Source organism: Octopus sinensis, linkage group LG6 (assembly GCF_006345805.1).
Source record: "Octopus sinensis linkage group LG6, ASM634580v1, whole genome shotgun sequence".
NCBI lineage: Eukaryota > Metazoa > Mollusca > Cephalopoda > Octopoda > Octopodidae > Octopus > Octopus sinensis.
Window position 1 is genome coordinate 16288395 of NC_043002.1, and position 15503 is coordinate 16303897.

The window sequence follows — 15503 nt, forward strand, 5'->3', positions numbered from 1 at the left end:
AGATCAAAGAAAATCGGATGCCTCCTTGGCCGACTTAGAATTAGACAGTTTGAATACAATAAAGCGGAATTAAGGAAGAAAATATTTCAAACGGGCTTTTCCTATTTGAAACTGCAAGATGCCGGGAGGAGCCTACTACTACAACTACTACTACTACTACTACTACTACTACTACTACTACTACTACTACTACTACTACTACTACTACTACTACTACTACTACTATTACTACTACTACTACTACTACTACTACTACTAATAATAATAATAATAATAATAATAATAATAATAAAAATAATAATATCAATAGTAAAAATAATAATAATAATAATGATAATAGTAATGATAATAATAATAATAATAATAATAATATAATAATAATAATAATAATAATAATAATAATACAGCTGCTGCTACTTCTACCCCAGTAGCTGTTGTTTGTTGCTACTAATATTATTGCTTGTGCTACAACAGCCACAAGAAGAAGAAGAAGAAGAAGAAGAAGAAGAAGAAGAAGAAGAAGAAGAAGAAGAAGAAGAAGAAGAAGAAGAAGAAGAAAAGAAGAAGAAGAAGAGGAAGAAGAAGAAGAAGAAGAAGAAGAGAAGAAGAAAAAAGAAGAAGAAGAATTACAATTTTAGGCCGATGTCCAGGAATTTCTAACGTAGGGATTAGCCGATTACATTTCTATCGAAGTACTTAACTTTAATGACTCCGGAAAACTTCACATCGGCGCGATTTGAAACGTCGGTTACTATGTGCTTCAGGTTTCATGTTATTTGTAGCAAACAAACACGAAAACAATATACATGCTAAATAAATGATCACGTGGAACCTAAATAATATTTTCTGTTATCGGCAAAAGACGATAAATTTGGAGGAAGGATTCTAGTCGATTACACGGACCCATGGCCCATGTTGAATTGCTAATTACTCCGTAGATTTAATGCAATGTCGGCTACGGCGGAATTTTGACACAAAACATAAAAGCGGCAGAAATGTTAAGTGTTTGGCCGACGTCCTGATGCTTCTTCCAGTTCTCAGCCTATGATACTTGAATAATAATAATAACATATATTGTTGTATTTAGGAATGGTCATTTTGCTAGTTTAGCCAACAAAAACACACGCACTATATATTTGGTGTTACTTTGCTTCAGTGTTATATATTTCTTACGTTAATCTTAATCTAATTTCGGCCAGAATTCTTTCGTCAAACTCTGTGACCGCATCAGTGGTCTTTGCGTTCTTCTTTGTGTGTCAGTTTATTTGTGTGTCTCTCCGTACTAAACTGGCAAAATGACCATTCCTAAATACAACAATATCTGTTTCAACACACGATTTCACATAAAAAACCTTGCAAAACAAATATATAAACGTAATAATAACATAGCTAATCAAACCTCATTCGTCTACTGGTTACCACCTCATAGTGGAGGCGCAATGGCCCAGTGGTTAGGGCAGCGGACTCGCAGTCAGTGGAAGCGCAATGGCCCAGTGGTCAGGGCAGCGGACTCGCGGTCATAGTATCGCGGTTTCGATTCCCAGACCGGGCGTTGTGAGTGTTTATTGAGCGAAAACACATAAAGCTTCACGAGGCTCCGGCAGGAGATGGTGGTGATCCCTGCTGTACTCTTTCCCCATAACTTTCTCTCAACCTTACTTCCTGTTTCTGTTGTACCTGTATTTCAAAGGGCCGTCCGTGTCACTCTCTGTGTCACGCTGAATATCCCCGAGAACTACGTTAAGGGTACACGTGTCTGTGGAGTGCTCAGCCACTTACACGTTAATTTCACGAGCAGGCTGTTCCGTTGATTCGGATCAACCGGAACCCTCATCGTCGTAACCGACGGAGTGCTTCCATCCATCCACCACCTCATAAGAAATGATACCATACATCTTCTGTGAATTTCGTTGTGCATAATTACGATACGTGTTTACTAGCAAGCACTACGTAGTTAAGTTCAGTAATGGAAGGTGAAGGATATTCGACCTATAAATATCACCGAAATGAACAGGTCATTTACATTTAGATGTTTGAAATAGCATTCTAAATCCTCTAATATCACTTCGGACACTTTGTGATTCGTTAGTAAACATCACGTTTTTGGCGCCTTATGGAATTAATTGTAGATACTGGGGCGTGCAATCACCGATATGTCCAGGTTTCCAGGACCGACAATACTATGTGTGAAGCACGTCTGTCTCTGATAATCATACTAAAAGAAACAATAGTTTTATAGATTCATTATATAACAGCTATAACCATTTAATGAATCTTACAATTTGATATAGCAAAGCATGTTTACACATTGACAGCAGCATTGAACAAACCAGGGATCCAACAGCGTATATCAACAGAGATATGCACACACACACACACACACACACACACACACACACAAACACACACACACACAACACACACGCACACACACACACACACACACACACACATACGTATATACGCGCATACAAATCTATATCAACATTTTCACGAACAGAGTATAAATATATTTCTCACGTGGATGAGGTGCTTCATGTTAGAGGCATTAAGTCGGGAGGAAATTACATCCTCTTTTACTCTTTTAATATTTTACTTGTTTCTGTCATTTTACTGTGGCCATGCTGGAACACCGCCTTTAATCGAGCAACTCGACCCTGGGACTTATTCTTTTGTAAGCCCAGTACTTATTCTATCGGTTTCTTTTGCCGAAACGCTAAGTAACGGGGACATAAACACACCAGCATCGGTTGTCAAGCAATGCTAGAGGACAAACACAGACACACAAACACACAAACACACACGCGATATATTATATATTATATATATATATATATATATATATATATACTATATATATATATATATACCGGAGTAAACACATAAATGTGAAACAAGGTGGAAAAAAGAGTACTCAAATACCAGTGGTAGAGTAATATGCTTTATTTTAAGCAGCAAAATTCAACAAAATCTGTTACTCTGAGTTTCTCTCGTTGCCGTTCATCAGACAGTTTTTGCTAGAATGGAACTGATATATCAATTCAATCTATACTCTTACAAACGCTACACCTTTAAAAAGAAATGGACTTGTTTGATTGGCCCTTTAGAAAAAACGGTCAATCTTCGAGCGATAAACAAAAAGGTCAAAAATATATGTATATATATAAAAAAACTTATAAAAATTATAAAATCCGAGGAAAAACCTATTGACGTTAATGAAGACAGTGCAAATTAATGCATAGAAATTAAACCTGTTATAAATACTGCAATACATATTTATATTAAAATCTACATATATATATCAACATACACAAAGGGATGCGCGTAAACGCCATACATACATATACAGGCGTATGAATGTAAATCTAAACATACACATAAAAGCATGTGTACATATATTCACGCAAACCGTCTCGCACGCAAGCTAAAATTCATCTATGTAGCAATTCTCATATACTGAGCAAGGAGGGGAACGAAAGAAAGGGAGAGAGAGAAAAAGGAACGAAGGAGGGGTGGGGAAAAACGAAATAAGAAAAAATTATGTATACAAGCAGTGTAACGGTGTTATTGGCATCTATAGAGACCAGTATACATACACAAGTTTGAATGGATACATATACATACCGTCGTGTATATGTGTGCTTAAGCACAAACATACTTTCACTTACACATACACAGATACGCATGCTTACAAATACATATGCTTTGCTATACACATACTTATATAAACATTCTAATTTTGACAACATTGCTCTTTTTAAAAAAATCATTGCTTTTAAAAATGGGTGCATTAATAAAAATATATACGAAAGACATATAAAATAAAATATAATATCCTATTTTGGGTCATTTATAAATAATCAAGGTAATATAAATAATCAAGGTAATCCTATGCAATACAATAACATGAAAACAAAGTTTGTAGGTGTTTCCTAATATATATGTAGAAACATAAGACTTTGCTATAAGGATTAAGATCCGCATAGCTTGGAAACAAAAACAAAATCAAAATCAAAATCCATCGTAGCGCTCATCGTTCAAGAGTCAAAATCAAAATCAAAATCAAAAATACAAAATATATACTCTATCCATATGGTATATTTATATTCGACATTTTAAATTTAGCCGCGTGCCTACATAAGTTCATTAGCTCACTTCTTTGATTCAAAGAATTATTGTCTTTGAATAAGATGTACATTTTTTCTAATAGACAAAGTCTGCACTTGAAATTATTTTTGTAAGCTCCATGCCTGTATGGTGCCGCCCTGTCCAGAATGCTCCATGTCACGTTGAAAGGTGGGGCTTCCTTTTCTTTTAGTTCCCAGACATATTTTGCTAGGCTGGTTTTCTTCCTATTCTCTGGGTATTTAAATGAATTTTTATGAGAATAAAATTGTTGTTAAATGAATTTTCTGAAGCCCCTGTGTATGTCTTGTATTCCGATGAGCCTTCCACTTGCACCTTGGCTCTATAAACTACTCCTTTCACTAGACATTTCCCTTCTAACGGACAGGAGCTTTCGTTTTTACAATTACATTTCTTAATGGGCTCGGCACCATGTCTAATCTCAATTAGCTTCCTATTATGTTGGCTAATGTAAGAGGCGAAATTTCTGCAACAAGAATAGCTAACCTTCAGGGTTCTTCTATTAAATATTCTATAGAATTTATGACCCTGCTTAAAATGCTTAGAGACTAATCTCAAAAATTCCTTACCTATATTAGTCTTTACGGCCAAATTGAAAGCCGGGTTGAACCACAAAACTTTCCTGGTCCTAGTTCTTCGTGCAGCATTATTATCAGCATTAAGCTGGTTGAACTGGATCTTCTCAGAGAATCCACTATTCTTTAATGCGCTATCGTAGTAAGGTACTGCATTATGGAATGCTGCCTCGTCCGATGAAATTGAAGATATTCTTCTACCTACATTGCTGACTAAGTTCCTAAGGATAACTGGTGGATGGTTCGAATCTTTGCTAATATACGACAGCTTTTCATTGGGCTTACGGAAAGGTTTAAATCTATCCGATCTTACGTTAAAATTTATGTCTAAAAAATCTACACTATTCAGGTTAGCATCTATCGTAACCCGTAAGTCCATCCTTTGAAAGAAAGCTATAAGGTCCTTCCTAAGTCTATCTGATTCGTGGCCGTTTAGATTATGCGTGGCTATAAGGCCGTCATCCCTATATAAACCTGCATCTATAAATGGGAATTCTATGTTTAGATTATGGGGAATAAAGGCTCCTATGAGCATACATAATTCAGCCCCGTCGTTTGCCCCCATCGGTACATCGAAAAGAGAATCCTCAGTCTTCTTAATCCAGGTGGAATCCTCGAAAAAAAGAAGCGATTTCCTCGCATGCATAATAATTTCAATTTCCGAGCTATCGATGTTGACATACTGCTTGGCGAAGTCCAATGCCGTTAGGAGCAACGTCCTAGATATTGACGGGTAAAAGTCAATAATGTCGAATTGTGTGAAACTACAATTATTCTTATAGCTAATACCTTTAAACCACTCTATAACTGACTTACTATTCTTCCAAATTCTCAAGTCTACTTCACTATCTAACTTAACTAAAATACGGTCCAAAATATTTTTGCTAATAATTCCTATCTCAGTTTTAGCCGGATCTATCAATCTACATTTGGGGTTTCTACTAAAATTGGCTTTATGGTCTTTCAGAGTAATAAAAGCTGGTCGTGGTGAAAGGTATTCAATCCTATCGCTAATCTTAAGATCGTTAGCTATTCCTCTTGCTTCTAAGTTCACCTCTTTGCATATATTCGTGTTGTCTTTTTTGTATGTGTCCGTGACACTATTCGAAATCAGGCGTTTATAAACGTCCTTATCAAGTGTATATAAGTTCCTTGTCTTGTCAGAATTAACAAAGATCTTATTGGAGTCGTTAGTCTCCTTAATTTTTTCTCTCATATTTGTCTGCAATTGGTTGGTATATTTGCGGAATTTAATTTTCCTAATAAGCTCGAAAAGGTCTTTCTCGAAGGCTTCTAATTCCGGAATCGGTGGCGGGTTTCTGGGAAATTTAAATCCATATTCGTTTCCTTCTATTTTCTGTTTATTATCAAAGAAGAAGGCTTTCCATCTCAGTCTTCTAATAAACTCTTCTGTTTTCTCTATAAGACCTTTGAGATATTGTTTCCGTGCAGGGATAGGTATATTTTTCTGAGAAAAATCCAGCGGGTAAAGTTCCATCTTTTTCAGCTGTTTGTTCTTCCTACTTGTGCAGAGTCGCTCAAACTTTTACAAGGAGCGGGTTACACCGGAGTAAACACATAAATGTGAAACAAGGTGGAAAAAAGAGTACTCAAATACCAGAAAAATATACCAATCCCCGCACGGAAACAATATCTCAAAGGTCTTATAGAGAAAACGGAAGAGTTTATTAGAAGACTGAGATGGAAAGCCTTCTTCTTTGATAATAAACAGAAAATAGAAGGAAACGAATATGGATTTAAATCTCCCAGAAACCCGCCACCGATTCCGGAATTAGAAGCCTTCGAGAAAGACCTTTTCGAGCTTATTAGGAAAATTAAATTCCGCAAATATACCAACAATTGCAGACAAATATGAGAAAAAAATTAAGGAGATTAACGACTCCAATAAGATCTTTGTTAATTCTGACAAGACAAGGAACTTATATGCACTTGATAAGGACGTTTATAAACGCCTGATTTCGAATAGTGTCACGGACACATACAAAAAAGACAACACGAATATATACAAAGAGGTGAACTTAGAAGCAAGAGGAATAGCTAACGATCTTAAGATTAGCGATAGGATTGAATACCTTTCACCACGACCAGCTTTTATTACTCTGAAAGACCATAAAGCCAATTTTAGTAGAAACCCCAAATGTAGATTGATAATCCGGCTAAAACTGAGATAGGAATTATTAGCAAAAATATTTTGGACCGTATTTTAGTTAAGTTAGATAGTGAAGTAGACTTGAGAATTTGGAAGAATAGTAAGTCATTATAGAGTGGTTTAAAGGTATTAGCTATAAGAATAATTGGTAGTTTCACACAATTCGACATTATTGACTTTTACCCGTCAATATCTAGGACGTTGCTCCTAACGGCATTGGACTTCGCCAAGCAGTATGTCAACATCGATAGCTCGGAAATGAAATTATTATGCATGCGAGAAATCGCTTCTTTTTTCGAGATTCCACCTGGATTAAGAAGACTGAGGATTCCTTTTCGATGTACCGATGGGGCATACGACGGGGCTGAATTATGTATGCTCATAGGAGCCTTTATTCTCCATAATCTAAAAATAGAATTCCCATTTATAGATGCAGGTTTATATAGGGATGACGGCCTTATAGCCACGCATAATCTAAACGGCCATGAATCAGATAGACTTAGGAAGGACCTTATAGCTTTCTTTCAAAGGATGGACTTACGGGTTACGACAGATGCTAACCTGAATAGTGTAGATTTTTTAGACGTAAATTTTAATGTAAGATCGGATAGATTTAAACCTTTCCGTAAGCCCAATGAAAAGCTATCGTATATTAGCAAAGATTCGAACCATCCACCAGTTATCCTTAGGAACTTAGTCAGCAATGTAGGTAGAAGAATATCTTCAATTTCTTCGGACGAGGCAGCATTACACAATGCTGCACCTTATTACGATAGCGCATTAAAGAATAGTGGATTTCTGAGAAGATCCAGTTCAACCAGCTTAATGCTGATAATAATGCTGCACGAAGAACTAGGACCAGGAAAGTTTTGTGGTTCAAACCGGCTTTCAATTTGGCCGTAAAGACTAATATAGGTAAGGAATTTTTTGAGATTAGTCTCTAAGCTTTTAAGCAGGGTCATAAATTCTATAGAATATATAATAGAAGAACCCTGAAGGTTAGCTATTCTTGTTGCAGAAATTTCGCCTCTTACATTAGCCAACATAATAGGAAGCTAATTGAGATTAGACATGGTGCCGAGCCCATTAAGAATGTAATTGTAAAAACGAAAGCTCCTGTCCGTTAGAAGGGAAATGTCTAGTGAAAGGAGTAGTTTTATAGAGCCAAGGTGCAAGTGGAAGGCTCATCGGAATACAAGACATACACAGGGGCTTCAGAAAATTCATTTAAAACAAGATTTTATTCTCATAAAAATTCATTTAAATACCCAGAGAATAGGAAGAAACCAGCCTAGCAAAATATGTCTGGGAACTAAAAGAAAAGGAAGCCCCACCTTTCAACGTGACATGGAGCATTCTGGACAGGGCGGCACCATACAGGCATGGAGCTTACAAAAATAATTTCAAGTGCAGACTTTGTCTATTAGAAAAATGTACATCTTATTCAAAGACAATAATTCTTTGAATCAAAGAAGTGAGCTAATGAACTTATGTAGGCACGCGGCTAAATTTAAAAATGTCGAATATAAATATACCATATGGATAGAGTATATATTTTGTATTTTTGATTTTGATTTTGATTTTGACTCTTGAACGATGAGCGCTACGATGGATTTTGATTTTGATTTTGTTTTTGTTTCCAAGCTATGCGGATCTTAATCCGTATAGCAAAGTCTTATGTTTCTACATATATATTAGGAAAAACCTACAACTTTGTTTTCATGTTATTGTATTGCATAGGATTACCTTGATTATTTATATTACCTTGATTATTTATAAATGACCCAAAATAGATGTTATATTTTATTTTATATGTCTTTCGTATATATTTTTTAATGTACCCATTTTTAAAAGCAATGTTTTTTTTAAAAAAAGCAATGTTGTCAAATTTAGAATGTTTATATAAGTATGTGTATAGCAAAGCATATGTATTTGTAAGCATGCGTGTCTGTGTATGTGTAAGTGAAAGTATGTTTGTGCTTAAGCACACATATACACGACGGTATGTATATGTATCCATTCAAACTTGTGTATGTATACTGGTCTCTATAGATGCCAATAACACCGTTACACTGCTTGTATACATAATTTTTTCTTATTTCGTTTTTTCCCCACCCCTCCTTCGTTCCTTTTTCTCTGTCTCCCTTTCTTTCGTTCCCCCTCCTTGCTCAGTATATGAGAATTGCTACATAGATGAATTTTAGCTTGCGTGCGAGACGGTTTGCGTGAATATATGTACACATGCTTTTATGTGTATATTTAGATTTATATTCATACGCCTGTATATGTATGTATGGCGTTTACGCGCATCCTTTTGTGTATGTTGATATATATATGTAGATTTTAATATAAATATGTATTGCAGTATGTATAACAGGTTTAATTTCTATGCATTAATTTGCACTGTCTTCATTAACGTCAATAGGTTTTTTCCTCGGATTTTATAATTTTTATAAGTTTTTTTATATATATATCACATATATTTTTGACCTTTTTGTTTATCGCTCGAAGATTGACCGTTTTTTCTAAAGGGCCAATCAAACAAGTCCATTTCTTTTTAAAGGTGTAGCGTTTGTAAGAGTATAGATTGATTGATATATCAGTTCCATTCTAGCAAAAACTGTCTGATGAACGGCAACGAGAACTCAGAGTAACAGATTTGTTGAATTTTCTGCTGCTTAAAATAAAGCATTACTCTACCACTGGTATTTGAGTACTCTTTTTTCCACCTTGTTTCACATTTATGTGTTTACTCCGGTATATATATATATATATATAATATATATATATATATTATATATATATAAACATATATACGACTGGCTCTTTCAGTTTCCGTCTACCAAATCCACTCAGGAGGCTTTGGTCGGCCAGAGGCTATAGCAGAAGACACTTGCCCAAGATGCCACGCAGTGGTTGGTAAACAAGCTACTTACCACACAGCCATTCTTGCTCATAGAATAATTAAAAATATAATAAGAATTGCTTAAAATTAATTGAAGTTTTCCATTGTTGATAGAGACATTGACGTATTACGTGTATTGATCATAATTGGTGAGTTCAACACACAGTCACACACACGCACAAAAACACACACACAAAAAGATACAGATCCACAAATACACATGCACACATACAGATACAAACGAACGCATATATGTGTGGATTTCTGTGTGTATATAATTATATTTATATGTGTGTGTGTGTGTGTGCGTGCGTGTGTGTCTATGTATGTGTATTTATATGTATGTATACATAGATATATGTATATCTATGTGTGTGTGTTGCTCGTTGCTACTAGTATTATTGTTGGTGCTACAATAGCTATAAGAAGAGGAGGAAGAAGAAGAAGAAGAAGATGATGATGAAGAAGAAGAAGAAGAAGAAGAAGAAGATGATGAAAAAGAAGAAGAAGATGATGAAGAAGAAGATGATGATGAAGAAGAAGAAGAAGAAGAAGAAGATGATGAAGAAGAAGAAGATGATGATGAAGAAGATGATGATGAAGAAGATGATGATGAAGAAGAAGAAGTAGAAGAAGAAAAAGAAGAAGAAGAAAAAGAAGAAGATGATGAAGAAGAAGAAGAAGATGATGAAGAAGAAGATGATGATGAAGAAGAAGAAGAAGAAGATGATGAAAAAGAAGAAGAAGATGATGAAGAAGAAGATGATGATGAAGAAGAAGAAGAAGAAGAAGAAGATGATGAAGAAGAAGAAGATGATGATGAAGAAGATGATGATGAAGAAGAAGAAGTAGAAGAAGAAAAAGAAGAAGAAGAAAAAGAAGAAGAAGAAGAAAAAGAAGAAGAAGAAGAAGAAGAAGAAGAAGAAGATGATGAAGAAGAAAAAGAAGAAGATGAAAAGAAGAAGAAGAAGAAGAAGAAAAAGAAGAAGGAGATGAAAAGAAGAAGAAGAAGAAGAGGAAGAAGAAAAAGAAGAAGAAGAAAAAGAAAAAGAAGATGAAGAAGAAGAAGGAGATGAAAAGAAGAAGAAGAAGAAGAAGAAGAAAAAGAAGAAGGAGATGAAAAGAAGAAGAAGAAGAAAAGAAAAAGAAGAGAAGAAAAGAAGAAGAAATGAAGAGAGAAAGATGAAAAGAAAAGAAGAAGAAGAAGGGGAGAGGAAAAGAAGAAGAAGAAGAAGAAGAAAAAGAGAAGAAAAAAAGAAGAAAGAAGAAGAAGAAGAAAAGAAGAAAAAGAAGAAGAAGAAAAGAAGAAAAGAAGAAGAAGAAGAAAAGAAGAGAAAGAAGAAGAAAAAGGACCGTTACAAAACTGATTGTAGCAATGACTCGATCAATTCCTAGGGAAGTCTGAAGAAGGAATTTTTGTATTCCGAAATATTAAATCAGACTATGGATGATTAAATTATAACATATTATGGTCCATCGTTGTTACTGTAGTCCATAATGGTGCCTTTCAAAACACATTACTTTTTTATATTTATATGTATATATATATATATATATATATATATACTTTGATACTTTGATAGGTTTCGGCCATTATTGGCCCAGGCCATGTCTAACATATATGTGTGTGTGTGTGTGTGTGTGTGTGTGTGTATGTGTGGTGGCGCAATGGCCCAGTGGTTAGGGCAGCTGACTCGCGGTCGTAAGATCGCGGTTTCGATTCCCAGACCGGGCATTGTGAGTGTTTATTGAGCGAAAACACCTAAAAAGCTCCACGAGGCTCCGGCAGGGGTTGGTGGCGATCCCTGCTGTACTCTTTCGTCACAACTTTCTCTCACGCTTTCTTCTTCTGTTAGCCTGCTCGCTTAGCCAGTGGGGTAGTGTCATTTTAAGGCTAAAACAATGCGAAGCGCATTGTTACCAGCGATGTGTAGCAACATCCGATAGGCTAGTCGGTCACGGTGATCACAGTGATATATATATATATATACATATATACATATCTATATATATAATATATATATATATATATATATATATATATAATATATATATATATATATGTATATATAAATACTTATATAATATACAGATATCTATCTATATATATATGTGTGTGTGTGTGTGTGTGGGTGTACATATATCATGTGTATATATACTTTTAGTTACCGCAGCAGCAGATGTATCTTACTCATTACAGAGAATTCCAAAGTACTGTTGAAGATACTATTTCGTTGCCCTGCTTGCCATTGCCGAGGTGAAAGAGCTGACAGAAAAGAACATTCACAAACGAAAAGGAAAACAGTAGCAACATAAACCATTCACACTCACAGACAGAAGCCTGAACGGGCAGGTGAGTTCACAGCATATTATCATGCTATCACGGCAGACGCTAAAATATCCATTACTATACATATCTCAAATTCTAAAATAGAAACCATAAAGACACAGTTAATGTGAAAAGAAAATATGCGAGCATTAATATGAGCAGAACCGAGACGGAACAATATGTATATGAATAATAACAAAGTACAATGGCCGGCGTCATCGACCAAAGTATTGAAAATACCATCAATAACTGCAAACTGAAATAACCTCCAACAGATGCAGAGAAACACATGGCACCGAAAATGGTTAGTCGAAAAGATATTTTTACATAGCTCTGCTTATAAATTACCAAAAACACCTATCAAGTTATGGTGGTATTTAAAACTTTCTGGATAAGTTATATTTAATAAAATCATGATTTATTAACGTTACATATTAACGTAATTATTAACGTAATATATTTAATATCATCAGTTTCGAAATAGTCACCTCGCTCAGCACTACAGTGGCTCTAGTGTACCTGTCACGTTTGGAACTTAGCCCGGAAGTCATTTTTCGTAACTGGGTCGAAGGGCTTCTACGATTCGCTCTGGCTCTCGACAACGGCCTTAAAACGGCGGCCTTTGGGCTGCATTTACATCTCGGAGGAGAGGTGGAATCTGGCGAATAGGGCGGGTACAGAAGCAATATTATATTCCTTTAGGCGAGAATTATGCATATATATATTTACTTATATATATCGATATATAGATATGCATATGTATATGTATGTACGTAAGCATATACATATAGACATACACATATGATTACTCATTCGCGCACACTGACATATATGTGTGTGTCTGCGTGTATATGTGCGTGCATGTATGTATGCATTATATCATTAAGCACAAAAAAAGAAAGAACATATTTTTTTTAACCACATCACGAAAAGCCAATCCATACTCACAGAGTAAGTAGTTATAAACATCGCATGAACATCTGTGAATACATGTGAACACCTGTGAAGAAACTTTGAAATGAGCTACGTTATCTTTGGTCTATCGTCAAATTTACGCAACGTTAGATATAATTTAGTGTTCATTACACTTTTTATATCATTATATAACGCCACCCTAATAAAGTGATACAAACAATATATTCTTGAAAACTTTATATGAATAAATCATTAAAAAAGAACATTTCGTAAGAATATTAACAAAACGAAATATAACTGATGTATATAAAAAAGATTCGAACAATATATTGATCGGTTACACCCCAACTCGCTGTGAAACGAGTGGAGTCTCAGATTTCGATATGCATGTGCATCACCTCATGCCGATGTATTGACTTCGCTATGTGATAGTTTTTGTCGTAGCTAAAACATAATTTCCGAAACTTAGATTACTAGAAATTGTGCTTAAATACCCAGATATGTACTGTAGCTACATGGAATTCTTATTTTCATGAAATCACCGAAAGCAATGTGTTTAAGATACACAGCTCCTCTCTACTTAACTCAAACATACTATGTATATTATGGAGGCGCAATGGCCCACTGGTTAGGGCAGCGGACTCGCGGTTGTAGGATCGTGGTTTCGATTCCCAGACCGGGCATTGAGAGTGTTTATTGAGCGAAAACACCTAAAGCTCCACGAGGCTGTACTGCTGTACTCTTTCGCTACAACTTCCTGTCAATTTTTCTCTGTTCACCTGCTTGCTTATCCAGCGGGGTGGCGTCATTTGAAGGCTAAAAGTTTGCGAAGCGCATTGTGACCAGGGAGTTGTAGCAACATCTGATAGCCTGGTCGGTCACAGTGATCACAAGTGGGCTAGATTGTTAAAAAAGCGCTTGTACAGGGAAGTTTAAAGTCAATTTGTACTAATCGGTTTCACTCTGCCTGCTCTAGATTCGATACTATGGCAACAGTCCGGATACTTCATGAGATTACGTATTCATGTATGTGCGTATTATGCATGTATGTCTAATTATTTAAAATTATAAATCGTCCACTGAAGAGGCAGCTGATTTCAAAAACAAAATACAAGGCTCCATCATTGTGATTTAGTTAACACCGACAAATTAACACGCAAATTTATGTACATGTGCGGAGGTTTGTATGTGAGCGAAGGAGTCTGTTCTTGTACCTGAGCAGAAATATGTATACTCAGATGTCTGTTTATCTTTTACTGTTTGCCTATATATTTTCCCTATTTTGATACAAGCTTGTTCAGGGTTTACTGCCTTATAGTCACATGTCATATGAACTGCCGTAGGTGCAATCTTCCAATGGAAACGCTGGCGACATTAATCTAAGACGTTTCCTGCATTGTACGCTAAAATATTAGGATAGGAATAGAGGTGTTTTTCTTCAATATAATCGGTCAAAGCAGGATAAGAAGATTTTTGCTTGCAATAATATTTTGCAATAGGCGAAAGTGAACTGTCAGAAGAGCTCCGCTATGTCTCCCAACTCCAGAGAAGGGCTCATAGAGTTTGATGTAGAAGCTGTTTGTAGAATGTGGTCCAAAATGTACGCTAGATGCTGGATTTAACGTGGGCAGAAAATATTTAAATTTAGTAACTAGACCAATTGGCCGAAAATATTTGCTATATCTTAAACAAAAGAAATATAACGTTACCTATTCTTGTTGAATAATCTTCGCCTCTTTTGTCAACCAGCAGATTATGAAGATGTTAAATAAACCTAATGGTGTTTTTGACGAACGTAAATGTCATTTCAAAATCTCTAGACGTGCCCTTTGAATTGTAACTCCCCAATCAAAGGTGCTGCATATCGGTTCATGGAACATATTGACAACAGCTCTACATAAAAACAAAATTAATTATGTTACAGAAAACGACTTCAAAACACAGGTTACCTCAGACAAAAATTATTTCAAGTACTGAAAAAAAAGGTGGCTAGCTAACATGTACGACAATTAAAATAAGCTAATTCTCTCTCATTTGAAATACATTGGCTTATTTTGGAGAAATCTAGCTCTTTCTGACAAGGGTTGTACTAATATTCATGAGATTTCTGTTGATTATAACTATTTTATAAAATTCCGAATCAAATCTTCAACGAACGACAAAATACAGCTTTTGAATTACTGTAGACACCGGTCGTCCTTTTTAGGCATAGACGGTCGATCCATATCAACTTCGGCAATCATTATCGATCTTTTAAAATGAGATACAAGGTTTAAATACGTAACTCGGATTTTGTTGGGGCTTGCAATATGCTCCCAAACATTTTTGCCACAAAATTACTATGCCCAGGTATCTATCTATCTATCTATCTATCTAACAATTTCCGACCTGTGGGCTTATGTCGAACAACTGCTGTCACGTGTGGGACGAGTCGGTTTATCAGCTGAGTCTATCGTCAATATT

The 15503-nt window shown here is 35.5% G+C and overlaps 1 protein-coding gene across 1 annotated transcript; it reads right to left on the reverse strand.

The window, feature by feature from the left end:
• Positions 1-419: 419 nt before the first annotated feature.
• LOC115212874 (uncharacterized protein DDB_G0271670-like) lies at positions 420-10721 on the reverse strand (the record flags this gene model as incomplete). Its single annotated transcript, XM_029781665.1, has 2 exons — positions 420-558; positions 10222-10721. Coding segments are annotated over 2 exons (639 nt in total), but the record flags the coding sequence as incomplete, so codon positions are not given.
• Between the last annotated feature and the right edge of the window lie 4782 nt (positions 10722-15503).